The sequence below is a fragment of the Lasioglossum baleicum genome, chromosome 3 (assembly GCF_051020765.1).
Source record: "Lasioglossum baleicum chromosome 3, iyLasBale1, whole genome shotgun sequence".
Lineage (NCBI taxonomy): Eukaryota > Metazoa > Arthropoda > Insecta > Hymenoptera > Halictidae > Lasioglossum > Lasioglossum baleicum.
The window spans coordinates 7,553,353-7,580,847 of NC_134931.1; the positions used below are offsets into that span (position 1 = coordinate 7,553,353).

The 27,495-nt window shown below is 41.4% G+C and overlaps 1 protein-coding gene across 8 annotated transcripts in view; it reads left to right on the forward strand.

Moving 5' to 3' along the window:
* The window catches only part of LOC143207109 (cell adhesion molecule Dscam2), a 252,777-nt gene extending 225,505 nt beyond the window's left edge, over positions 1-27,272 (forward strand). For 3 of the 8 annotated variants that reach the window (XM_076420195.1, XM_076420197.1, XM_076420200.1), the window contains 13 exons: positions 2,371-2,519; positions 2,724-2,878; positions 4,739-4,920; positions 9,636-9,941; positions 13,555-13,851; positions 16,156-16,288; positions 16,346-16,473; positions 18,639-19,067; positions 19,784-20,068; positions 22,742-23,028; positions 23,616-23,850; positions 23,961-24,051; positions 26,544-27,272. In XM_076420195.1, the coding sequence (XP_076276310.1) occupies positions 2,371-2,519; positions 2,724-2,878; positions 4,739-4,920; positions 9,636-9,941; positions 13,555-13,851; positions 16,156-16,288; positions 16,346-16,473; positions 18,639-19,067; positions 19,784-20,068; positions 22,742-23,028; positions 23,616-23,850; positions 23,961-24,051; positions 26,544-26,961 (3,095 nt within the window). In that variant the 3' untranslated portion in view covers positions 26,962-27,272. Of the gene's footprint in view, positions 1-2,370; positions 2,520-2,723; positions 2,879-4,738; positions 4,921-9,635; positions 9,942-13,554; positions 13,852-16,155; positions 16,289-16,345; positions 16,474-18,638; positions 19,068-19,783; positions 20,069-22,741; positions 23,029-23,615; positions 23,855-23,960; positions 24,052-26,543 lie in introns of all 8 variants that reach the window. The other 5 variants (XM_076420198.1, XM_076420199.1, XM_076420196.1 and 2 more) reach the window with 5 other exon arrangements.
* Positions 27,273-27,495: the final 223 nt, after the last annotated feature.

Sequence of the window (27,495 nt, forward strand, 5' to 3'; positions counted from 1 at the left end):
CGGATGTCCTCATTTACGCCTAATCGCCTCGAATCGGCCGGCCGCGCGCTAAATTATCGAACTTAACACATGGAGAGGCAGCAGGCTGGTGTTAACGCGCGCGAAACACGTTTTCAGGACAAGCACCGAGCTGGGAATTTATTAGCTCTGTCGCACAGTGTTCCGAAAGATAAGAGCTGGCTGGGCAAAATATTTGGGAGAAGCGAGGACCAAATTATGCGAGGCGGTGTCACATTTTTCAACGCAATTTTACACAATTTTGAAACACAAGAAGTTGCCGAATGCGACCGTGAATCGACGTCAAATATAACCAAACGCGTAAAGTGTACATGCCATTCGATTTTTTAATATCTTCTCGTGAATTCGAGAATTTCTACAGTGAATCCGTAGGAGTATTAGTTCAATCATATATTTATTGTAACAAATAGAGCAATAAGAGACCTTAATTAATCCAATCTTAAGCGTACATATACTGTCCACAAAAATCACAATACAAACTCTATTTCTTAAATTTTCGATAGAGACCCAATTCTGACTAATTGAAATTTTCTTAGTTTTCTTAAACTAATCCTTCTAACGCCTTAAATAGCCTCAAGTTGTTTGGTCCAACGCTAAGAAACTATTGTGTTTTAATCCAGCGACAAAAATAGTATTTTTATGTTTGATAGATCATATCAAAGTAAACAATGTTGAACTCACGTAAAACATTATCGTTTGCAGTAAAGGAATTGCTATTTCAATTGTGGTTTTGTCGAGTTAGCACTGTCCACAAAACACTGTCGTCGGGGCCTCTTCTGGGTGATCTGCTTGACCAAATCGATCATACGACCGTGATCTCCTCTCGTTTCTATGTTCAAATATTTATCTCGACGGTGTTATTTGTTTTCGTATCTAATTAATACCTGGAGCTGGTGTAGATGATTAAATTAGACGCGATCGCTCGACGAAGAGTCTTGAACGGTAGCAACGCATATTAGGGTAAAATGTAATAGAAACCGCAGGGTCACCGAGTTTTCACTCAATCAGAGCGCAGTGTACTTGATGAAACTTTGAGCGGTTTCAGGCCGAGAAGCCTCGAGTTACGCGGTGCACAGCTTTCCTAGAAGTTAGTCGTCCTTCACCCACGTTGTGAACTTTGTCCTTCCGTCGGGTGATCGCGTTTCAGGATTTAGGATTCACAAATTTGCGATCTTGGTTTTTCGATCGGTCGCGTCGTACGTTCGATTCGTTAAGCGCTCCGAGACGGATTACTGCTATTCCGATCAACCACGATAAGGATGAATTGATTCTTTTGCACAATCAGAATCGTATTTCGAGGGCACTTCACGTCGTCATCCCGAAATCGTTGATATTTCGGGCGCAATACTGTTCGCTCAAACTAACGGTGATCCGCTGTAAACGATAGTTTGTTACCTTGACGGTGATTCACGTTTTATTGGAAACCGGAACACGCGGTTTATTACTTTCTAATCGATCGATGGAACGACTATAAAGATCGCTGGTGACATTAAAAGACATTTAATGCGACAATTCGAGGTATATGGCTTTTTTACGCACCCGGATGTTTTATCGCCGTGAACAGACAGTGAATTAATGCTTTAATTGCTTCGTCGGACACTGAGAAATGTATGCAGGATTAACAATAAATGGCCCGCGGATGTTTATGCAAATCCACAAATTTTCACACTGATTTCGAAAACGTTCAGCATAATTTGCTGAATTTAATCAGCATTGTTTTAAAATGTTAAATTTGAATACACACGAGTCATTGATGTCGTTTTCAACTTGACGTTTGGAAGTAAACAAATTCTACCTCGTTCAGAGTTTTTGATAATTCTATCAGAAGTATTGTTGGTCAATCGACTTTCGAAAATGCCCAAAGTATTTTTGTCACGATATTGCATTCAAAACATGTTTTCCATGTACGTCATAAATACTTTTTGGATTCTCTCAATATAAAATATCGTTTACAGATAGAAATCAATTTTCGTCGATAGAATACTTGATAACGCCACCGGCTATTTAAACCAAGTCACTCTAATTGCTAATATTAAAATGAAGATATTTTAGATGCTTAAATAAACTATCGGATGTCACTCGGTCAAACGTGACGTCGATAAAGAAACTGTAAAAAATGTTTCTTTTTCGAACGATTCGTTCAGAATAAGGGTTGGATAAAATCGAAATAAAAATGAAATTTGAACACGAGTAAGTACACGGGAGAATAGCAGTGGCCGTTTCCGAGCGAGAGCAAAGAATTGTTAGCACATTTGTGTTACGTGTGAGAACCGTGCGCCATGAATCTCGCCAATCCAATCGATCAGCGATGCACACCCCCTCTAAGCGTTGTCGTTGCCTTTTGCTGGAAAGACGTGTGGCATGAGCACAACTCGCAGAAGATGATGGCGGGGAACAACACGGTCGCGCTGGTGTCGCCGCTAAAACCGGCGACCTCCTACGACTTTCGGGTGCTTGCGGAAAATCACTTTGGAACATCAGCGCCAAGCGACATCCTTCATGTCAGTATCAAACATATCAGCATGCCATTAATCTCAAACTCGAGTTCAAAGCTCAAAGATAAAATGCAGAATTTCTCATTCTATCGTCCATTTCGTTAGACCGCACGCGCGTTCGTTGTGCGGCCATCTGACTGACGCACGATATTTTTGTCTCTCGATTGGTGCACCCACGCCTTTCAACCGAACACCGATGAAACACAACAGGCTCAAACCGACGGCGAAATACCAAGTGGACCACCGAGGCACGTGACCGCAAGGGCCCTAGGACCGCAGCAAGTGAAGGTCACCTGGCAACCACCGGATCGATCCCTCTGGAACGGGGAACTTCTCGGATATACCATCAGCTACGCCAATCTCGGGTATCGTTATCCGCTTATGACTGTTTAGAATAGTTTCTAGCATTCGGAATCGTAGATATCCTGCGAGGAACCGACGGCTCGTCGATGGGGCTCGAATCTTCGCCGATTACCGCGACGATACCCTACAATGAGCCAACGCGCGCTCGCCGATCGCTGGCGTTTCCCCTCGCGGCTGGATGAGGATAATCGTCACGCTTTGTTCGCGAGTTCTCGATACCGATGTCGAAACGACCACTCGACCATTTCTGCATGCCTACAGTTAGGAACAAAAGGATAGGACATCCTATTCATTTCTTAACACTTAACGCTCCATTCACTCCGCTACTAAATTTCTTAATTGACGCTCCCGTTATTTTCCAAATCTTTGATTCCCTGTGCGAATAGTCGCGGATCATTAACCCTTTGCAGTCGGAGCTATCTTAACTTGAAAATTATGTGTGGATATGTGTGGTGAGAATGAGAAAGAAACATAATGAGTGGGAGACAAAATGTATGAAGTGAATTTGGTTGAACGAAATAAAGAAATAAGTGTGCATGAATAAAAAAATGAGTGGGCATGAGGGAGCGTTTCGCAATGTTTTGCATGGTTCGTTTATAAACATTGATAATTCCATCCACAGCTTGAACAAATTAAATATTTCTTCCGACCTAGACCTCATATATAATTCCATTATACATATGTATATGATATTTTTTATTCTATGGATATGAAATTGATATTATACCTCATACAATACTTAAATATGTAGTAATCGATTAGATACCTGCATATTTAATAATGTAAACAATATTGCGAATAATGGTACAGCAATTTTAGTGGTCACTCTGTGAGTCACCTCTCGACTGCTAAGGGTTAAAATAACGATGACAGTACTCACAGCTGCAATATTTTATGAAACATTCCATACCTCTTGCATCAGTTGTGAAGAAGATTGAACAAAGAGAAATTATATATGTCACAAATTGCACTACGAATTACAATTCTAAATAACAACCTGCATAAAATTCTTTTGACTTTATTGTGTGCAAAATTACGAGAACAATCCTCGCACAAGTGTAACGCTGGCGACGAACGTATCATTATTCGCGTTCCATCAATTAAAGGTTTTTGTGCATTGCAAATGCATAAAGTAATTCATGAAAAATAATCAATATTTTGCAGCGTTCACACGAGACTGGCACCGTAATAAGCATGAAGCTTCCGGGGAAAGAGGAACGGACGTTTATGTCCCGTCATTTGCAATTATCGTAGAGCAACGTGAATTAACGAGCGCCTTTGGATAAATGGGAGACGTTCGAAAGTGCTCCGATTCTAAAGACCAATAAGCTCGGAATTCGGCACGATTCGATGATAACAAATTCTTGTTAGGAGACGATGGGAATTAATCGGACAATTTTAATATTCGTCAAAGGAAGCAACGGGAGCTTGAATCAGAGACGCTCCGTGAAAGTTTCGCCGCGTTTCGGCACGTTTCCAGTTGAACTAATCGGATTCTCCGGCGTCTACGATTCCCTGGGATTCTTTTTTGATCTTCTGGCTGGTAATTCGGGATGAATCGCGGTGACTCGTCACGAACCAGGCGGAAACACGTCGCGACGCCCTCAAATCGGACGATCGAACTTCCAGGAACGTTCTCATTCCCGCGTTCAGGGAGACGGAGAATTTCATATCGGGCTCCGAGAGAAAGAAAGACGGTGATAGAGGGGGGATACGGGTACCAGGCGAAAGTTCCGGGAATCAGAAGACCATTTTTCGCTCCAGTTTCCCCGGGATGGCTTTAAGTATCGTCAAGTTCCGCGCCTTCCTTCCCGCGCTTTATCTTTCCGCCTCGAAAAACATCGGTCGTGGCTTTATTTCAGAGAGAATGATCAATCGGTGAACATCACGAGAGTGGGAATCACGGGAAACGGGGACGGTTCGTACGATTATAGGCTAACCGGCCTCCGAAAGTACACCCAGTACAGCGTGGTGGTGAAGGCGTTCAATAATAAAGGAGACGGCCCTGGATCCGACCCAGTCACCGTACAGACTCTGGAAGACGGTGAGCGGCCACTTGGCAACGTTCTCTTCTTTTCTTTGCATGGTAGTTTTCGAACATCTTCCGAAGTAGATATTAACTAGTGATCCCTATTTCACGTGTATCTAAATACACGTGTACTATTTCACGTATATTTAAATACACGTGTACTATTTCACGTATATTTAAATACACGTGTACTATTTCACGTATATTTAAATACACGTGTATTAACGTATCCACATTTTAATTCGGATTAAGTTTTAGGATACAGTTACTAATTTTTGAAAGCAAAATATGAGTACATAAAATTGATACAAAAATTAATTTGAAAGCCACTTACACGGGCTACTAATATTAAAATGTACAATGAACCACTGATAAGCATATTTTCCATTGTCTTACCCAACTCTTCTATAACTTCTAACAACCATAAATCAGTCTCAATTAATTGAACGTAATCTACAATCTTTCCATTTACACCTTGATAGCGTTGTTTAATATTTTCATGTCATGAGAAAGCTTTTCAAGAGTTTTACCAAGCCAGAAATTCGCAACCCTTTCTTCCTGAAATAATCAGTCATTTCCACTGGTCGTGTTTCCCCAACAAACATTAACGCTCGGTTGACACGCGTAGCTCCCATTTGAAACAATTAAACCTACCGCGTGCGTTCCCGTGTACAAAAACTACTCCCATTATACATGATGTCTCCCTCGATGGTAGAAAGTTTCTGCAGGCTCATTCATTCGTGTTCCACCAAATGACATGTTCATTCCAGAGGTGCAAAGTTGTTGGCTTATCAAGCTCGCGACGGGGAAGCACCCGAGCACAAAAATAAATTGTCAATCTACTTACTGTTCCCATTCGTGGTTTCATTCTATAGCTGCGTTACACGAATAATTCGAAATTTATACGAATTTAAACGTATTTAAAGTTTCGATGCACGTCAATAAATTCCCCGAAATAAGTTCGTCATAAATTCCGAGCAAAATTAAAGCGAATCGATAAGACAACATGAATACATTTCCGATGCAATCTACAATCTCTTTGGACCGAATCGAAAATAATCTATCAGTGAACATCGATTCGATTTGATCGCCGTTGCTAACAATCCCGACACATTATTTCCTCGTAGATCTCGCTACTGATATCTTAAAATGCGACGAATCCGAATAATCGTCTATGACCATTACCCGATCCAATCGATACTCCAGAAAACTGATTGAAAGACGCGTTGACGTCCGAGAACGAATGGCTTGCATAAAATTATCATAAGCAGACATACATATTTTTAATGACACGCGATTAAACCCTCATCCGTCCCTTATTTTCGCAACTTAAAATGTGACCCCCGTGTGTCACACAAATTTACATAATGGTAAAACATCAAATGAAATAAAAGGGCCATTTTTGTAACAAACGTTGCTACGTTTTTTTTGTTGTATCATTTGTTCTTAACAATACTACATATACTTATACAGGGTAAGTCACCTAACGTTTGTACCTCGAATATCTTTGTTGTTTTCAAAGATACATTAAATGTCTTGAGCACAAAGTTGAATGCTAAAGTGAGGCTCACACGACACCAAAAATTTTACGTATATAATTTTAAGGTATTCTCTGTCCGTAACCTCGAACAACCATGAATAATTATAGTGACCGAATTCGTAATGAAAGGGACAGTCACTGTAGGTGTTATAAACAAGGTGGGTCCATTTTAAAAAGTAAAAGTGACCTTGATATCTCTTAAAACAATGACATAAATACAAACATTGTTTTGGTATCGTGTGAGCCCCAATTTACCATACAATTTTGTCCTCAAGATATTTAATGTGTGTGTGCGTGTACCTTTTAAAACAACAAAGATATTTGAGGTACAAAGTATCAGATCGATTGTTCTATAAACGGCAGAAAAATGTGTATAAATGATACCCGGAGTGGATAAGGGCTAAGATAATGGAAAAAAAGAAAAGTCGATTTTTTTTAGTCCAGAAGACGCCCGTGAAGATACTTCTTCGAGCAACACGGGCCCGTCACCCAGTTCTGGGACAAGAATGCATTTGCTGGGTGCTTCTCTCGACAGCGATGCTGGGAATGCCACACGACCGCGTTCCATTTTCTGTCCTGTTTCGTTAGGCGCGGCGGGTTCGAGACAGCGATACATCGAATGAACTTCTTCGGGAGAGAGGCTTTCTCGCGACGCGCCGCGCGAAACCTCGCGGAGAAAGTGGATCCCTTTGTTGCGGTAACGCGCGCGTACGACGATCGTCGCGTTGCTCCATATCGCGACGCGCGCGCGCTTCATACTCGACCGAGTGAACGGTCCTCGGAGACCTAAAAGAACCTCGATGGATCTCTCTGCGCAGAACTTTTGAGCATCCAGAATTGTTGCTTCAAATGCGCATTTGTGCCTAAAGTTTCGGCACTGATCTTTCCGTGAAAGAGTTCGTCAAAATGCCGGTGTTTGGCCCCGAAGTTTCTTCACAAGTTGCCCGGACCTGACTTAATACATATATGACCTACCATTTCTTAATTATAAGATTAGTTATACAATCGCATTGATGTATTTCTTTGACTTCACGTCCCACAGTTTCTCGTTAAAAATTCCATTTCACCCTCTCAAAACATTTTCAATTTCCTTTAACATTAAACCTACCAAGCTCTAAAAGCGATTAAAGTGTGTTTCGTCTTATAAAAATGACAAGGCTCTATTTATTTAGATCTCGTGCAATTTTTATTACAATATGTGCTTGGATAAAGAAATTTATCGAATCAATTTCCATGTATGCAGTATGCCACTTCATAATTTCAATAATTATGAAATGAAAAATATAGGCAGTGGTAGCTTTAGTGTGAAGTTTCATTTTTCATTAGAACACGCATAGTAGATAACAAAGTAGATTTGCTATATTTCCGGTCGTGCCACCACTTCGAGGTCACTCTGCATGATAAGATGACTGCACGACAATCACTTCATGCGAACAGTCCACTCCAAGATTCACCACATCTGGAATAGCTTTAGAAACCTTCCGCCAATATCACAGTAACGAAAATAAGCTTCTGACTCTTCAACGTGAAACTGTTACCATGGTTCGGCTAGGCTAGCCTCCAACTTCCAATTAGCACCATAACGGACCAGCGCCATCGTTACCTGCTCGTCCAAGGATCTCGGTTGATTTTCTCCGAATGGCAAATTACAAGGGTCCTTGACGGATGAGAAGGCTCGGTCCAGACGAATTTACGATGCAACAGTGCCTGGTCCAATTTTACTAAAACTGTCACGGTTAAATTTGCACGACACATCCCCATTCTTCCCGTAACATGTTCGGAGTGATAAAATCGATTTTGATGGAAACCACGAAAATTAAATAAAATTATTATCTACACCCCCTACTTTCTGAGATATTTAGAATAATGTACTTTTGATCCATTCAACATGGATGGATTCCAGAAAAAGAACATTCAAATATTTATCCGAGAACTACCTCCCACATAAAATCAAAATCTGTTTTTCCGAATTCGGTATGTTTCCTTGTCAGTGAACAAGAAAAGAGAATATGGTGGCGTTGAACGACAACCGTCGATGCTCGACGGACTTCGTGTGTCTACTTACCCTTCTTGTACTACACAGGGTGAGTCACCAAACGTTTGTATCTGAAATATCTTGGTTGCTTTCAAAGATACATTAAATGTCGTGATGGCGAAGTTGAATGGTAAAATGGGGCTCACACGATACCAAAAATTTTTTGTTTTTATGGTATTCCTTTATCAAAGTCACCCTCATTTTTTAAATAGAACCATGATGACCTCGAGTAGCCTTGAATAATTATAGTTACCGAATTCGTAATGAAAGGGACTGTCAATGTAGGTGTTAAAAAAAGCGTGGGTCCATTTAAAAAAATGAAGGTGACCTTGATGTCTCTAAAAACAATGCCTTTGTTGGTATAGTGTGAGCCCCATTTTATTATTCAGCTTTGTCCTCAAGACATATAATGTATCTTTGAAAACAACAAAGATATTTGAGGTAGGGTAAACTGTACTATTGCTGGCACTGCAGTAGTTATTGGCACTTTTAATTTAAACGGCAAATATTAAGAATTCCTGGTATAGAAAATCATTTTATGTTGCTTCTTATTTATATTTCAAAGCAGCGTTGTATGTTTTCATAACAGAGTTCTACATATGACTGTTAGCAACGCTGGTACATCCAGTAAGACCGACGGATGTGTAAATAGTGTTTTATTAAAATTTTCGTTACGAGTAAGTATACGTTATCGCTTTTTAACTTAATTTTGGACTGTACTACAGATGTAATAAGTGCGTATATGTTTAATTATAAAACAAATAGCCTGTTTAACGTTTACTTCTTACTGTGCCAATGACTGTACTATTTGTCTTCCGATTGTTATTCACTCAATATATGTATTTTATAATAAAAGATTTATGACTCGTAAAACTGTTTGATTTTGCTGAAAAATCTCTATTAGCTTATAATAATAGCAAGTTAAGCTCGTTTAAACATATAAAAAAAAAAAAATAAAAAGATTTTTACTACGATTTTGACTTAGGGTGCCAATCATGGTACAGTTTACCCTACCTAGGGTGACTCACCTTGTATTTATTTTCCTACTTTGTCTAGCTGTGCTGGAGCCGATCTCCGGAAGAGAAACGCAAAATTTTTCTCCTGAATACCAAATATTGTACATGTAAGTGACTGCTACTGTACATTCTGATGCAGTTCCGAGCGCCCCGCCGCTGAACGTGGCCTGTGCGGCGCTGACCGGCCAGACTATTCAGGTGACCTGGAAACCGCCGCCATCCGACAAAGTTCACGGGGTCGTTCAGGGCTACAAGTTGCTATACGAGGCAGGCGGTGCGGTCCTGGAGCAGCAGTCCGGCAGGGAGACGAAGATCAGCCACGCGTTGAGCACGGTGTTGCACGGGCTCAGCCCCTACACCAATTACACGATGCAGGTGCTTGCCTACACCAAAGCCGGAGAGGGTGTTACCAGCAGCCCGGTTTCCTGCATCACCGAAGAAACTGGTAAACTATATAAAATACAGAGGAAACGTAGAGCCTCCTCGTCTGCCAAGGACGCGCGCAGACCGGAAGTAAATTTCAGACGCGCCGAATGGCCGTTCCCCTCTGGCACCTTGCCGACTTTACGGCGCACCGTGCTGTTGATGTTTCGATAGCCCAATATGTTCCCGCAATTGTTCGCCGATTCCGTGGCACTGCTTGAAAGGACACGGTCCGTCGTATCGCGAACATCTGCCGCGGTACAGTCAATCTAGAGCTATTGAAATTCGAATGGCTGTCGATAGTCGTCTTATTGCCTTTCTTCGTGCTCGAACGCTTCTCTACAGTATGCTTGTAATTAGTCGTCGTTATCGTGAGACCGTCGCAATTGTAGTACACAGTAAATTTTCTATAGATGCGAAAATTTTTGTACGACAGATGCGAAAAAAATATCCCCCCCCCCAACTTAGTAATCTGATCTTGGCTCGGTATATCGGTGTGAACCACTACTAACGCGACGCGGAGAATCGCAGTGGTCGGCACACTTCAAGCGCCCGGGCGTCGTCACAATGTAACATCAATATTTAATCTTCTTTATTTTTAATTATTTTTTTATGGAACTTTCAGCAACATATTCCTGGCATTTTTCTAATGCAAAGTGATACCAAACACGATATAATTTCAACTGTATTTAGTGGTTTAATCGATTATGAGAGCTTCGAACGCAAGGACGGACAGCGCATCAGAAAGAAAGAGACGCGGACAGTTGCCGTCGCATCGACAGTTGCCGTGGTCTCTCTTTACATGCGCTGTCCTTCTTTACGTTCCGCTCGGCCTTTGGATCCTTCTCTACGTTCGGCTCGGCCTTTGAAGCTCAAAAAATAGTACCAAATGCGATAGATGCAAAGAAATCCCTCCGAGGCCTTCGCATCTTTAGAACATCTACTGTACTCCCATTTTTGCTGGTTGTGCAAGGCTTAGTTTATTGTGCGAATAACATCACAAACATTTCTTGATGATGCCAGTGGATAACGAGTTTCGGGTACTTCAGGTGTTAATTTTTATTAACTCACCCTGTATATTATGTGTTTAAAGGCGGAAAAATAATAATGACTTCGCCATCAAGATTTAAAAAGGCTGACTGAAGGGATGTACGTTTGTATTACAAGATAAACGCGCGGCCTTGTATGAACCTTGTTCGCCTGGCGAGAAAATCTTCCTTTCTCATCTTGTGTTACATTGTCAGACTTGATGTTTCCAATTTTATAATGTACTTGTTAGAGCATTATCTTCTTAAATCAAAGCAGAGCTGTAGAAAAGCGTCAATGAGTAAGTAGAGATTATACAACGATATACATATAAACGGTTACACTTCTGTACGGTGTTGTAAGCACTCAAGAAATCAAATTGAGTACGTACTCTAATGCAGTAGTACACGGGGCACATTGGAATCGTGAAAATCTACGCTAAACACGTGCAATAAACTTCGCTGGGCGAATTGAGAGCAGTCAGAAGAAGCCTCGAGGAAATAATTAAACGCAAAAGCCCATTTCGCCGAGCCGGGCTGAACGTTCACCGATGATTCTTGTGATTATTCGTGACGGGGCATTTACATGCGTACAGGGTAAAAACGAGGAGCGGAGTGGCGTTTCCACACGCGCTTGCTACGCTGCTTTAAATTCCGTGCCCGGGGTTGGAGGCCACTTGCCAACCCCGAATCCCGTGGAATCGGACAGCTCGCGGGGCCGACGAGTGAAACGGGACTAAAAGAGTCAATGACAGAAACTTTAACGCGCCTTTGAAGTAACATTATGCCGCGGACGGTGCTCCCGTTTGCTAGTCGGCTTCCGGGGAAACTCCGCCGGCAGCCGGTTTTCCATTAAACGCAGCTGCAGCACACCAGCCTCGGGCACCGAAACTGCGCGAAATGGGTCGCGAATAATTGTATGGTTATCTCGAAATTCATAATAACCCCGCAGCGCTGCTCCGTGACGCGGTGTAATCGAAATTTCGTGTATCACAAAGAAAACGGCGACCAATTCGCCTGTTCTTCAACCGTAGAAACGACCATTTACCCTTTCGCTGCATTCTCGCCAAGCATTTCACCTTTGACTCGAACAATACTGGGTGCAACAGTTAAATAGCTTGAAACTTTTAGGTGCTACATGATCGAGAGGTAACGTAATATGAGGCTGAGTTTCTTAATTTATTGTCGTGCGATTTTTTAAGAGAAACAATTATTTATTAGAGCTTCTTTGTCTTTAACTCTTTGCAGTCGGATCTATTGTAACTTGAAAATTAAACATTTCTTCCGACCTTGAACAATTCCATTATATATGATTTTTAAACATTTTTTTTAATGTGTAGTAATCGATTAGTTGTTAATACATTTAATAATGTAAATAATATTGTGAATAACAGCAATTTTTAGCGGTGACGCTGAGTAAGCCTTCGGCTGCTATTGTAAGAGTTAATATTGGGTTGTAACATAAATTCGTGGATACTATCTCGATCGAGAGGTTCTTTTGTGTGGATCAATCGGAGGCTCCGTCGCATCGAAAGGAACATTTTACCAGCAGTTCGTTGGCGCATTGTTCACAAAATTTAAGAAAATGCCTTGGATTCGCGATACGAGAACGGATTCGACACATCTTATAGAGGTCGATGGTTCACTTTAAACGGATGCCAAGGACTGAAGAGTACAAATGGAAATCAGTGACCGCCCGATTTTTATCGATCCAGAGAAAATCAGAAAATTGATCTAGGAGCATTAATAAATACACAGAAATGAATTTCATGAAAATATAAAAACAATCGTATGCTTGAAAGCGTCGAGTTCAATTTATTTCGTACCGCGGAAGTAAATACAGAATGAAAACCACGGTATTTCCCCAGAGCTGTTATCAATAAACTTCCAGAACCTTCTCTTACGAAGAATCGATTTCAGCAAAGCACACTTCGAAAGTAGGACGTTTATTAAAAGTAAAAGCGTCTCTCGACAACAAACTGGCAAAATATTTTTTCTATTTCTGTGAACTTGGACAAGTGAGAGACATCGATTTCCATGCGCTTTTATAATACTTTAGTGCTTGTAAAAATGGTCCGACAGATACAGTGAAGGTGTCTCTCTTCCTGCCAAAAAAATAGATGTTCACACTTAGTTAGCTCAACGATTTAGTTCCATCGAAATAGGCACTGAAAGATGTAAGAACTCTGAATTTTAAGCTTACGATCGATTTCAATCGCAATTTCGCACAATTTTTGTCATTTTTAGTTATTTCTAGCTCGTGGCAACCTTAATCGATCTTTATCGTTTTGATTCAGACATCATTTTCTCATCAAGTGTCATAATTTTAGAAGTGTTTACAATGAAAAAGTTGAAAAATATTTTTGACTGCAATAGCTGAGGTCCACGCTAATGTACAGTTATTTTTCTCCCCGACTGTGAATCGTGTCCAAAGTTAACCACCTGTTTCTCATCAAGCGAATTTAAAATAACGCTACAACGGCACGGTTGTAAACTTTGTCAGAGAAAGGGCATACTGTATAAACAATCGCAACGCTTCCGTCTTGTCAGACCCATTCCTCAGCGTTTTGAAACGGACATTCCGCCATGACGGTACCGTTCTGACCGTAGTTCCGGACCCACCGGAGCGTGTGAAAGCAGTAACCAGCAACGAGGACGCGGTGGTGATATCCTGGCTCCCGCCTCGACGACCAAACGGCATCCTCACCCAGTACACCGTTTACATTCGTGTGTTGGACCAGGGCCAGGAGATGAAGATCACCAAAAGCATGCTGCCTGCGCAGAATTTGCACCACGAGGCTACCGGCTTAAAGCAGCGCGAATCCTACGAAGCCTGGGTTACGGCCTCGACCAAAGTAGGGCAAGGACCTAGCACTCCGGTCATTAAACTGCAGCTGAGCAATACCGGTGAGCAGGCGTTGACAATGAGTCGCGAAACTTTCGTTGCCGCCGGGAACGTTTCTCCTATCGGCATGATATCTCTCTCTCTCTCTCTCTCTCTCCGGGGATTGATTCGCGTTGGAGTTGCGTGGAGAGTACGATTCGTACGCGAAAATCGAGCCAATGAACACGGAAGCTTTATGAAAAATTCGGGGTCGGTCACCCCGGAGATCGCCCCGGGATCACGACTTGCGCAATTTTCTCTGTGCCGTTTATTTCCCGTCCTCTACCGCCACGTGTATGCTAGCCAAGAGTTTTCAAAAACTGACCAAAAATGAAGTAAACAATTAACGTCAGAAAAACTTCGAGAAGATCGACTGAAATCGTCAATACAGTGGTACCTCGTTATACAACCTTAATCCGTTCCTGATGGTTGGACTTATACCAAATAGGACGTATACTAAACCAACCTTTCCCATAAGAAGTAATGTAAAAATGATTAATCCGTTCTCATGTAAAAAAAGATGTATTAAAAACCACGCTTATATTAAAATGCACTAAAAAAAGAAAAATTATTTTCTCCTGGTTCTCCCAAAAATTTAATATAAATTTAAATAAAATCATGACATTAGTGACTATAAAAATAAAAGCGTGGAGCGCCCACGAAGATTACGTCAATATAGTTTAGCGCTCCACGCTTTTATCTTATAGTCACTAATGTCATGATTTTATATTTTATATTTTTTTTGGAGAACCAGGAAAAAATTATTTCCTCCTTTTTAGTGCATTTTAATATAAGCGTTGTTTTTAAAAAGTTTTTTTTATATATTTTTTTATTTTCTACTTTTTAGTCTTCTTTAAATGTTACGCAAGATATAGTAATACTGGTATGAAATAGTAAGATATGGAAAGACGCGAGATAGAATGAGGGGATGACTACGAGAGACGACGTCTCTTTATGGAGTCCGAAAGTGTAGTACGCAATAGAACTGAATGAACGGAACAGCTCCTTCGGTGCGCAGTGGGTCAGTGGAGTGGGAACGCGTAGTGGAGTAGGGAGCGCTGGCGTGCGGAGTGGGGATCGCTGAACGCGATGACGTACTACCGAGCGTCGCGCGACGAGGTGTGACGGTTAATATTAACATTTTTTTTCTCCTAGACACACAATTTTTCTAAAAAATTTGTTTTTTAATATTGCATTGTCATCCAGTTCTGCGCTTTGTTTAAAGTTTCAAGTCCATAGCTCATCGGGAAGTGGTTTAAAATTCGATTACAAGATTTGACGCATACAACAACGACACAGCAAGTTAATATAAGCGTGGTTAAAAACTCCTATTGATATTATACCTACATTAATGGGGCTGTAAAATAATTTTTTTCGTCGAACTCGTTATCATTATCTCGAGGGCCATCGTATCCTTTTATCCTTATGTCAAATCAGTTGTATTGTATATTTATTTCTTGTTCCCTTACAGGTTACAAGGAGATCCCGTTCCCTTTACAAATAATGTTTCAATTACAATTACTATTTATCTCTCTCTGTACAAAATATATATAATCTTCTTTTCTTTCACACTACTTTCTCTCTCTCTCTCTCTCTCTCTCTCTCACCACACACACACACACACACACGTTTACATATTTGGATGAGTGTAAACTGGCGAATCACTGTCAGAAATTGTCTGATCATGAGTTACGATGAAACTTCGTAACGTAACTTCTTTTTGGTACGCAATCTACAGGCGTGTGTAGTCGAAAATGCTATAGTAATCTTACTGATTAAGCGATTTTGTTCTAGCAAGTTTCGGGAACGTCTGACACAATTTTGAATTCTCTCCACTTTTTGGGAGCTCTTGGCCCACTGTGCACTGGTCCGATCCATTCGATGTTCGTTTTGTATGCGTATGATACTTAATCGACGCGTCCTCCGTGTTTAAGTTGCCAGGACGAAGTTTGCGGCTCGTTCCAGTCGACTTCGGATCACTAGATTACGGTAACCAGGAGTGGCAGCCAAGTTTCCGATTACCTTTCCTCCTCGCGCCCCCCACCCGCCTCCCGCGAGGGACGGAATTATGCATTTTAATCACGACCCCGTGGAAGTTTTCGCTCGCACGCTGAAAGTATCACCGGTTATTGAAACAGTCGCGAGGAATTGAAGGAACCACCTCCCGCCCCGAACGTATACTCGGTAAAAATTCCCGGTCATAACTCTCTCAGTAACTCGTGGGAGTTAAGGAGCGAAGCCGTGAACTTTCGTAACTAAACTCAAACACGGATCACGACTGCAGGGAAGTTTAACGAAGAGCAAGAATAACCGGGGCTTTTAATTAGTTCCAGCAGCTATAATATCGTTCGGCGTAGCACTAGTGGTCCCATGGAAGGTGGACGTCAATATGGCCTGCCTGGCCGTTGGTAATCCACGACCAACAGTCGAGTGGCGACGCGGGGACGTCAAGATGCAGAAGTAAGTGATGTAACGAGCCATCGAACAGGATCCAGCCTTATCGTAAATTTCCCACAGATCCGACGTTGGACTGGATAATACGCTTATTCTGAGGAGCGTGCAGAGAACTCACGAGGGGAACTATTTCTGCCATGTGAAGAATCCACTTGGATCGGACGAAATCACATACACCCTGCAAGTTCAAGGTATGTCGACTAGTTATGGAGCTTCTTCGAACCGAGACCCCTCCATGCTACTACATGCTACTACTAAATCTAGACCCCTCCATGCTACTACTAAATCGCGCCATGAAGCTTGATTTCCCAAAAGTTACTTCTAATTACAGTAATATATATGTGAAAATTTTGGAACCGAAATTTCATTATATCGTACACAGACACTATTCCCTAGGCTCAACCAAAGGCATCGACACTAGGGTATTGGTAAGACAATATTAAACCAACGATAAACTTTTTTGGTGGAAGTTAAAGAACCTTTGTTCGATGTTCTTCGTTTATTTTTTCATGGAGACTTTTCTCTTTGTACCACTAGAGTTACAAAGTGTCCGCCATACACAATCGTTTTCCTACTTCAGTTTTATCAGCGGTCTCTATCACCAAGCTCGACACATTACTTTCTATTTCGACCCTCGGCGACCCAACAAATTATTAACACGGTGTACGTCCATTAGGTGACCGAGGTTCACATTTCCGTTCTAAAAGATGTTCGCAGCTCGTACCATTATTTGCGGTGGCTAGCTACCAAGACGATAATGCTCGGCCGATAGTCTAAATTTCAATGTTTTTATCGATAACGATGCTACGTGACGTTATCGTCGCGAAACATAAGGCGCCGGAATGGCGGCGGATTAATAAGTCATAAGTCAGTCGACGACTCACAGTGGGAAAAATAACCAATCAAGCTGGACAAAAGTCTCGTGGAAAAAATTTATATCATCTTTTCATTTCATACTTGAAATTTTATTGTTAAAATATATAATTTTATTATGTATATAAAATATATATTTATTATTATATAAGGATGAAAATTATAACAAACAATTTTTTTCTAGGAAATGTAAATTTAGTTTAAGAATTGCTATCAGAACATTCTGAATCACCAGCACCCGTCAATGTCACTAGTATCACTAGCGTTAGATTCACCAGGACGCGACGACAAGGAATGTGCCCCGGGTAGTTGCTTCGAAGTAGGATTTACAAATTTATTCCTTAAAATAGTGTACCTGGATATTTCCACTAATAAATTGTACCCTCAAAATTTCAAAAGAGCAAAACGACTTTTGTTCAGCTAGATTGAGCATTTTCCCACTGTGTGACTGGGAAAAGTTTGGTTCATTAAAAGTCACCGTAAACTATTTTCCGTCTGCATGGTTGCCACATTATATTCCCTGAGAATAATTCGAACGTACGTGAAGAACGTACACGGTGAACGCGTGCACAGAACATACTTCGTTATCTGGAACGTCACGCGAATTCACACGGACGAACGACCACGGACGTCTGCGACGCGATCTCGCGATCCTCCGCATGCATACGTGACTGCCTACGAAACGGGAAAAATCCGAGGGAAACGCCACCTAGTTCGACGTAGAATCTGCTGTTCGACGAACGCGATTCCTTTGGCATGGAAATCGAACGAGATTTGAAAATCCGAGCAGCACGCTGGAATTTCGCTTCCCTGTGAATTATGAATTTCTAGGATTTTACTAATACCATGCAATTTAATGCCGCTCGAACCTCTGCTGTTTAGGAATGCTTTTGCTGTCCGCGGTGGCTCTGCGAGATTTTGATTTGGTGCGGGGGTTCTCGAGAGAAAGTGGCTAATTATTCGCGGCTTATTCTAGTTTATTTCAAGAGGAAACAGTGTTATGCGTCCATGCTTTTACTGGAAAATCTGTTCGGATTACTCGTGCAATAATAAACAATATGAAAAGGTTATGTACAGAGAAATGGGCATTTGTAATTTTTAAACATCAATGGTTAATATAATAATATATGAAATGGTAGTAGGTAAACAGCAAGATTAAATTACTAGCCATTTAGATTGAGTGAAATAAGGGAATTAATAAGTGAATGTGTCCGAGTGTTAAATATTGATTTTTTAAATGTAAAATCGCCAACTTAGGCATGCGATTCTAATATTTTGATCGCCCATTATAAATGCGGACATATCCACTGAAATGTATTGTTCGATTGAAGAGAACAACATCTGGAGCACTTCTTGTAACACCACTCGACATTCGCTTTATCGTTTGTTATCCTTAGTATAATTATTGTACCGCGCGATTAATCTGCCAGCCAGACATTCTCAAACACTCGAGCCATCGCTCTAATTGATAAACTTTGCGCAGTGCCGCCCACGCCACCGACTTTGCTGGCTACCGGCACCACAACAGACGCTGTGCAGTTGCAATGGAAGCAGGGCGATAATGGGGGCGCCCCGATAAAGGGATTCGTGCTAGCTTATCGCCGTGAGTCGTCCGAATGGGAGGATGTGATGCTCGATCGCAAAGCAACCACCCACCTACTGGAAGGGCTACAGTGCGGGACCAGGTACCAGTTCACCTTGGCAGCCTTCAACCGAATTGGCAGCGGAAGTGCCAGCAAAATCGAGACCGCGAAGACCAATGGGACCAAGCCGATCGCGCCGTCCAAACAGCAACTGGTCAAGGTTAACCAGACGTTCGTCACTTTGGAATTGACATCCTGGAAGGATGGGGGATGCCCTTTGTTGTATTTCGTGGTGGAATATCGGAGGCTCCCTGGTGATTGGTTGTTAGGTAAGACTATTTCATTGCGGGTTGTTGTAGTAGCACTAACAACAGTAAATGCTAGAGATCCCTATTTCACGTATATTAACGTATCCGCATTTTCATTCGTATTAATTTTTAGCATACAGTTACTAATTTTCGAAAGCAAAATATGGGTATATAAAATCGATACCAAAATTAAAATTAAATTAATTAAAAATCGATACCTTCTCTAGTTTATTAGAGAAGAATCTGATATGTTTTAATGTTTTGACAATAAACGACTTCTTTTGGGATAACAAAATTCGTAGGTGTTGGTAAACACCATTCTGAAGCAACTGCTGTTTCTGATATGATTAAATATTTTCTTGTCGGTTCTACAATTCTCAGATGTTTAGCTTTCCGCGTCTTTCGTTTGCAGTTACAGGCTTCGAATTGTAAATAAATCTGATATGTCTGCTTAAAGATTCGGTAAAAAAGTACCGTTGAATTCTGTTATGGAAGATAATGTTTAAATTTATTGTTGCGTCAACAACCACGGAATTTGTGAAACCATAGTCTCGATATATAAATTAATATCAATATTGTAAAAATTATACAACTAAAGTACGTGCATGTGAATAAACATGTGTTATTAATACACGTTCAAAACTACGATGTCTACTAGATGCTTAACGGAGTTTCTGGTTTCCGAGTCTTCTGCAATGGTACTGAGTTAACTCAATTATTCGGAACTTCTATTTCAGTATCCAATAACGCTCCCCCACAGTCAAGATTTCCAATCGTTAATCTGGAAAGTGGTGCTAAATACGAGCTACGCGTGACGGCTTACAACGACGCCGGGTCCACGCAAGCCGAATATCTGTTCACCATGATGTCGACAAACACCGGCAATCGAATGTACAACGAGGCTCCACCAGAAACAGAGGGATCCTCTCTGTTTTTCGATGCGCACGTGCTAGCACCGAGCGTGATTTCGCTCCTGGTCGTCTTCCTGGCCGTGGCTGGCATCTGCTTTTGCCTGAAAATACGTAAGTTCCCAATCCACTTAAGATACTTTACGATACCACGCACAGTACCCTCAATCGACAATTGGCGGGTTATCTAATGTGATCAAAAATTCACAAATATCTTCGATAATCATTTCTTACTAAAAGAGAGACATATTCTTTGTGCGTGAACGAGTCAAACATACGCAATCAATGATCTTTTAACACATTAACCATATTTATTGTTCTTTGTATAGTGATACATATTTAAATGGTTGAAAAGACTAATTTATTTTATAAATCAGTTCAACTGTTAGCACTTATCATTTCGTAGAAGCCACCGAGAGCAACAGATTAAAGCGATTATAAAAATGTCAAGCATGAAAATTCGACGTGCGTCGAAACCGAGGTTTGCTGCCGGGAATATCAAACCGAGCGACACGTATCGATACAAATTCTTGTGATTTTATTCACGATTTTCCTCATCTCGGGACTCGGTACGAGCTGTCAAAGCCGTCCCGAACGTGCTAAGCTGTCGTGCTTGGCGCAAGGGCAATCCTCGAATCGCGGGTACAGGGAATGTAGTTGAGATGGCTGACGCAAACACGGTCAAAGTTAGCAAGTCGGAGGATCGATCACCGGGCGAACATGCAACGGACGATCGATCGCGGTCGAAATTCAACGGGACAAGTCTAAACGGCTGATCGAAGCCTCTGAACCGACGTGCGCCCGTGTAGATAGGATTTCACCGGTACCGGCAATTTGCATTAAGCCAGAAGGGCGTGACGGCGTCGCGCTCGTGCTACTTGTCGTTATTGAGTAGCTAAACGTCGCAGGATTGTACTCCAATTACGAGAACTGCCACGGGAGGAGACTTCGGAGAGCGTGATATCACCGCTCAAGGGGAGAAAATTGATACCAGCTATTCGATCTTCTGTCACCCACGCCTATTCATCGATTTCTTTTTTACCCTTCCGCACCCTCGCGCGAACGCGTGCGTTTTTATTCCGACCGGCTCTTACCGTCGCGATCCCTGACAATGGGCCAATGTATCACCCCCGGTGAAATTCAATTAATTAAAAGCTCTGTCAACGAGGCGACAGGACTCCACGCAATTATGCAACACGCCCGTCGTCGTTAACAGCGGTAGATGCTCGAATAGAATCCGATGGTACGCGGAGAATGACACGACCGGCAAACATTTACGCTCAACGGCGCGGCGCGGCGGAGCACAGGGGGGTGTTGGCTCCAAAATGCGGTAGAAAGCCTCTGTCATAGACATCCTCGAAATAAAAAACACTTTATCAAGACAATTATTTGAATCTCTGGAGCACCATGTTTTATAATTTTTTTCACGTTTATGAATTATTAACTTATCTACACAGCCGTAAAGAAGTCAATCCTAAAATTGTTATTTACAAATTCGTTGTTTTAACTCTACTAATTCTTAATGAGGTTAAGTGTTCTGTATATACAAGGTGAGGAGCACCTAAACATGAATATGGTCTACGTACGTTAAGTTATGCTGTTTTAAGGATAACTGCTTCGATGGTCATTTGAAGGTCAACATATTATACAAGGTTGAAGTTGTCTTTCCATTAGCTATAATATTACACTGCCCTACTGAACCAAACATTTTCTTCGTGAAACATTTTTTCGTATTACTAAAAACAACGAAGATACATTCGGTGGGAATCTTAAGTGCTTCACCCTGTAAATTTAATTTTTATATGCTGTGTCATCAATTACGAAAATGGAATAGTGCGATTACGTCGTTTTTGTAAGCACGAAAACGTGGGACCAGCGCATTCAACGTAAATTATGCGCGTTAAGTCCCTAGTTGAACAGAGCGGGACGTTAGCCGATATACCTTTGTACAGCGAAATTCTCGCAACAGATTGTCAAGGGTGAGACACGCGGTGAAATTCTCCCAATAACGCAATCTAGAATCGCGACAAGGCTTGAACGTGTAGAAGCGGTTTCGAACGTATACTGCGCTTTCGGAGCCTGGTTTAGCTGCGTCAGGAGATGTTAATGCAGTGCTTTGGATGTGGCGAAGTTAGCGTATTAGGATTCAAACAGTAGTCAAATTTCAGTGTTCAAGTCTACGGAACTATGACAGTTTCTAATTGTCACATTAGAAAACCAAATTGCAGGTAGAGCATTAAAAACTGTTCAACCCTTGCTACACAAATGTTTTTGACGATTTCATGGTATACTTCGGTACCTACTTCTTTGAAAGGAACGTTGATTTTCTTATTGAATATAATACAATCGCTGATAATTTGAATTGAGTATTAAACATGTAAATCTTAAATTATGAGGACTCAAAGTTTAAATTGTAACAAATATTGCGGCATTTGTACATGGATTAAATAACGTGTTGGAACTAATTGAATAATGAAAATACGCCTACTAATATATATATATATATAAAACATTAATTCAATCCCGTTATTCCATGCTGTATAATGAATTCCTAGAATAATTGGTTTCGCCATGAATTTCTGCATTTTGCCTTCACAGTAATGTTGTAACTTTTTGTTAACATTTTGTAACTTTGAACGGTTATCAATTGATGTATACAAAATATGAAACTTCAAAAGTTCAATTTTGTCGGAATTCTAAACATCTTTGTGCATCGAATAACTATGTATTTCTCTATACTAGAGTGCTGCGTCTTCCGTTTTTAGAGACTGTTCGACATGGTTACAGATACAGAACGAACCGGCAGAGCGAACGATCCGAACTCGCAAACGCAGGCCGCTCTAGAGAACAAACACAACATGGAGCAAAGGGAACAGTACTATGCGACCGTGAGGAAACCCGGGCAGCAATCGCCCTGTCGCGAGGTGAGCGCGCTGGAAAGAATTCCCGAATATTCCGAAGACATTTATCCGTACGCCACCTTCAATCTGTCCGAGCAGGAAAATCTCTCGGCGAATCCGATACGACCGGCGTTCTACTACGAACGTAGCGAAACGATGCTGCAAGGCAATCAGGTATTAGCATCCTGTCAATATTACCTGAACCGACGCGCAGAGAACTGGTCTATCAATGTTTCACGGACGTCATTGCGGTCGCTTTATTTAGCCAGTATAGAGTTAAATTGCCGACGAACTAAATTCAGTAGACGATCGACTCAACAGAAAGATTATATGCCTACAATCCAATTTACAACATTTTTCGCGTTCGTAATTTTCTGTAAATATTAAGTCGTGAAGATGTATACATAGTTCTAGAAAATGAATCGATGAAGAATTTTATAAACTTTTTAACTAATACAAAAGTGACACACAACTCTTTACAGTCAATCAAAAACCCATTTGCATGACCAATCTGATCGACCAAAAATTATCTAAACGATCGAATTGCAAATGATTTGAAACCTGACATACTATATTACACGCTCTAATAGAATATTCAATTAAAACATCCGGCAGAGGATTGAAAAACAAGTAACCGAAGAAAGTTGCGAAAGAATTGGCTTTGATAGACCGATTGGAGACTTCTTGTCTCGTTGCTATTGCCTCTAGTGCCGGTTATAGTCTCAACGAAGACACGTGTTTCTAAAATGTAATTATTGCAGTGCGACATGGACCAGTACACAAAGGTGCGCGGCGGCAGAGCGCGTCGCAAATTGAAGTCCTTCAAATCTGAATCAGAAGAATATGACACCCTGGGCTCCGACACCGAGACGGACGTCGGTAACAGCAGTCGCACCGAATCCTCGAACCATCAGGACGACTCCCGACCAGCGTCGAAAAACTCGATCGGCCAGAGGAAGCAGCTACTAGCCCTGGTCCCGAAGCAGGTTCATCATAGTAAGTTAGTATTCGATTTTCTATGTCGACGCCGCCAACAGCCTTAACAGCATCCGGTCGCCACTAACGACTCACCTTTCTCGCATCAACGTCTCGCGTGCACCTTCCAGATGTGATGTACCACACGAACGAATCGAGTACATCAACCGAACCGTCACCAATTTCTGAGAGGAAGACTTTCCCGAGGCTCGAGAAGCAAAGGTAAACACTATTTACGCTCGGTATATCTGAAAATTAATTCCTCACATTCATTAACGCATTCGTTGCCAGCGGAGTCGCCAAAGTAAGACTTGTCTCCCCACTCTACCTCTTCTACTATATTTTGAAACAAAATAGATCTTCTGAAAATCTGTTTCTAAGATATGGTACCGGAATAATATTCTTCAAGTATGTGGAGCGATTATCTTTAATTTTGCCCCAATTTTCCCTGTTTTCGTTCACTAGTTATTTGGAATTAATGCTTGGGCTATAATCGCCGGATTAAGACTTGTCTCCCCACTCTAACGTTCCTCTTCTACAACGCTATTCCCCCACGCTTCCGCCACGGCCCGGTCACGTGACGCATTTCGTCTCTGTCTCCCATGTGTCACAATGCCACGTGACTAATCCGGTACTTACAGTACTTAGCAGAGAGAGGGTAACATTTTCTCCTCAATTGACTCGAAACGAATCAATTCCCCTCATCTGAATATGTTCGTAAAGCTCGCAGTTAACTCTATTGATTTCTGCAATGTCTTTTACTTTCATTGTTTGGCGACGTCCGTTGCGAACAGTTGGATGTAAAAATTCAAGTTCAAGTGTGTTTATTGAAGACATTCAAAATAGGATTTCATAGGAAATAATAAATATTGCGTCCAATATTAATCCAGGTACATATTTGAACAAATTCATATAAAAGAAAATTTTAACCAAGACTCATTAATCAAGACTCTCATACATCAGGAATCATTTAATATCTCCTATAGTATGTCTACTATCTTCATAAGTCTGTGGATTAGGTATGAGCCTATTTATCACACTTCCATTGTTTTTAATTGCGAAATAATAACGATTTAACATTTCTTGGTTTACCGTATCAGTTTTGATCCCGGTAACGTCTGCTGTAGCATTCGCGTTGTTCTTGATTTACTTTTTCATCTTCTGGTTATACATGATATATTCGACATTTGCATTTATATTAAACTCTGAACGTAGCGTGCTTCGTCCGTTCACAAAAGCTTTCAACTCCAAACGCTATGGAATGGGTTCTCATGAACTTGTTAGAATAATAAAGCTTATCGAAATGATTTTTCGTTCGTGGAAACTACTGACCCAATTGCGATCGATCCCGCAACAAACAAACTCGTTCGCAAAAAATTATATCTTACACCTTGAAATCTCGGTCACTGAAAGGTAGATGTTGAAAATCTGCAATACGAGTGTAAGAAATAAACAAAACAGATTTGAATGTAGCATGAGACTGTCGTCGCGGAGTACAGAACGTTAACACATTCCCTTTTCGTAAAAGAAAGTAAGAATATACTGCTTGGCCAATGCCAACGCCACGCTCAGCGAGACCTGTCGCCGAGCCGGAATACGTATATGAAGCCGCGCTCTCATTGGTCCGTGTTTATCGTGAATATCTCGAGAACAAAGCCATGTAGAACATTTTAGCAAAGGAAAAAGGTAATTCGAATGACCACAGGAATCACCCCTTCCAAGGAAGTACATCATTTTTGAACACTCTGTATATGCATTATTATTTCATCTGTATGTAACGTGATAGCACATGATTACGGTATCTGTACCGTAATCAACAGACTACGTTGTAACCAATGAAGAAATAACGAATAATCCGAACGAATAACGATTGTCGAATAAAATTGCATTCTTTATTCATTATTCGAATAATTCCCAACTCCTCAGTAAGCAATCTACTCTTGATGTGGTAGGAATTTAGCACCAAATTTGGCTTCAAATACCAACCCATCTGTTTCCGCATTAGGCTCGGTATTTGACGACAAAGTTTGGTTCCAAAATTCCATGCCAAATGGAGACCAAATCGAAGGAAGGGTCTGTCCTCGTTATAGAGGACAGGTCGGTCGCACTAAGAGCGAACCTACCTTGCTTTCAGGGTAAATATCGGGCAAAATCGTTATTGAAACTGCATTCAACTTCATATCATACAGTTTGGAAATTTAAATAAAATTCGATTGTTCCTCCTACAGCAGGGTTTACTCCAATTTTGGTAAATATTTACTGTTAGAGCAAGACTAGGTCGGCTCGTAGTGCGACCGACCTGCCCTCTACATATAACGACCCTCCAAGACAGACCAAGGTCTCAATTGGGCCTCCATTTGGCATGAAATTTTGGGTCCAAATTTTATAGCCAAATACCGAACTATCTGTTTCCGCATTAGGCTCGGTATTTTACGATAGGTTTTAATCTGCAGATTCAGAGCAAATAAGGACCAAATCCTGTTTTAAACGTGTCTGCACCAAAATGACCGCCTTTTGCTCGTAAAGTATGATTGTAGACATTTGGTCTTAATCTGCTCGAATAGATTTTGCTTCCTGGGTCTGCTCGAGTACCTCAATTGATTCACTTGAAATCCCTAGCTTTATTGCGAAGCTTAGGTAACCCTAAGTGTAGATAAGAAATCCTTGGAGTCAATTGATGGATAATTGATGGAAACGGTGTTGGGAACTTGCAGGAATCATGGAGCAACGCCCGACATGGGGATAGACGGTCGCGTGCCGGGTATCTTGCGGCCCGTGATGAAGCTCTCGGAATCCGGGATGCATTGTTACTCAAGGGGAGCGTCGCCGAGCCGGCCAGCGAGGCCTGGTTCCTGCGACAGGCTGGTGAAAGAGCCGAGCCCAAGGAAATCCGTGGAGTCGTTGTGCCTGCTGGAGGAGCCCGGATCGTTCAGGCTTGCAAGACGGGAAGAGGACTGGGGCAGCGAGCTGTCTACGTTGGAACTGAAGCCGCCGACAGGTTTCACGGACGCGCACGAGACCAGCGAGGCCGAGTGCGACATCGACATGAAGCTGAAGCTCCACAGGAAGAGGACGGGTTTTCCTTCGAACTCGCTCTCGAAATCGTCTAAAGACTTCACTATCACTGTCTAAGTGTTAATCAAATATCGAAAGCAAAACGAACGAAAGCGAAAGATATATGTAAAACGAACAAACGGTATACACGCACGTAAACGAAAACGATTAAAAAAAAAACAAAACAATTTAACGAATATAAAGCTGCCAAGCATGATGAGTGTTAATTCAAAAGAAAAAAAAATCTTATGAAACTCGAGATAAACTTCCTCGCCGTTGAGATTGTCGGGATCCCCCAACGCTTCTCTGTGGATGGATAACTGTCTTTCCGTGTAACTATTGTCGACGATCCATTTACAATAAAGAGGTATTTTTGTATTAAAATTGAATATCCCCGACTACTGTTGTTGCACCTTATCTGGCCGAATTATCAAATTCGCTTACATTTTTTATTCCTTTTAGTTTTCTTTCTCGTAGTCTCAGCCGATCCTTGTGCTATCATCAGCTATGTAAAACATGGCGTTAACCAGTCCAAAGCAAAAATATTATGAAGCAAAGAAAGGTAAGTTTTAATAGGAAATATTCGAAATACACTCCCGATCAAAAGTATAA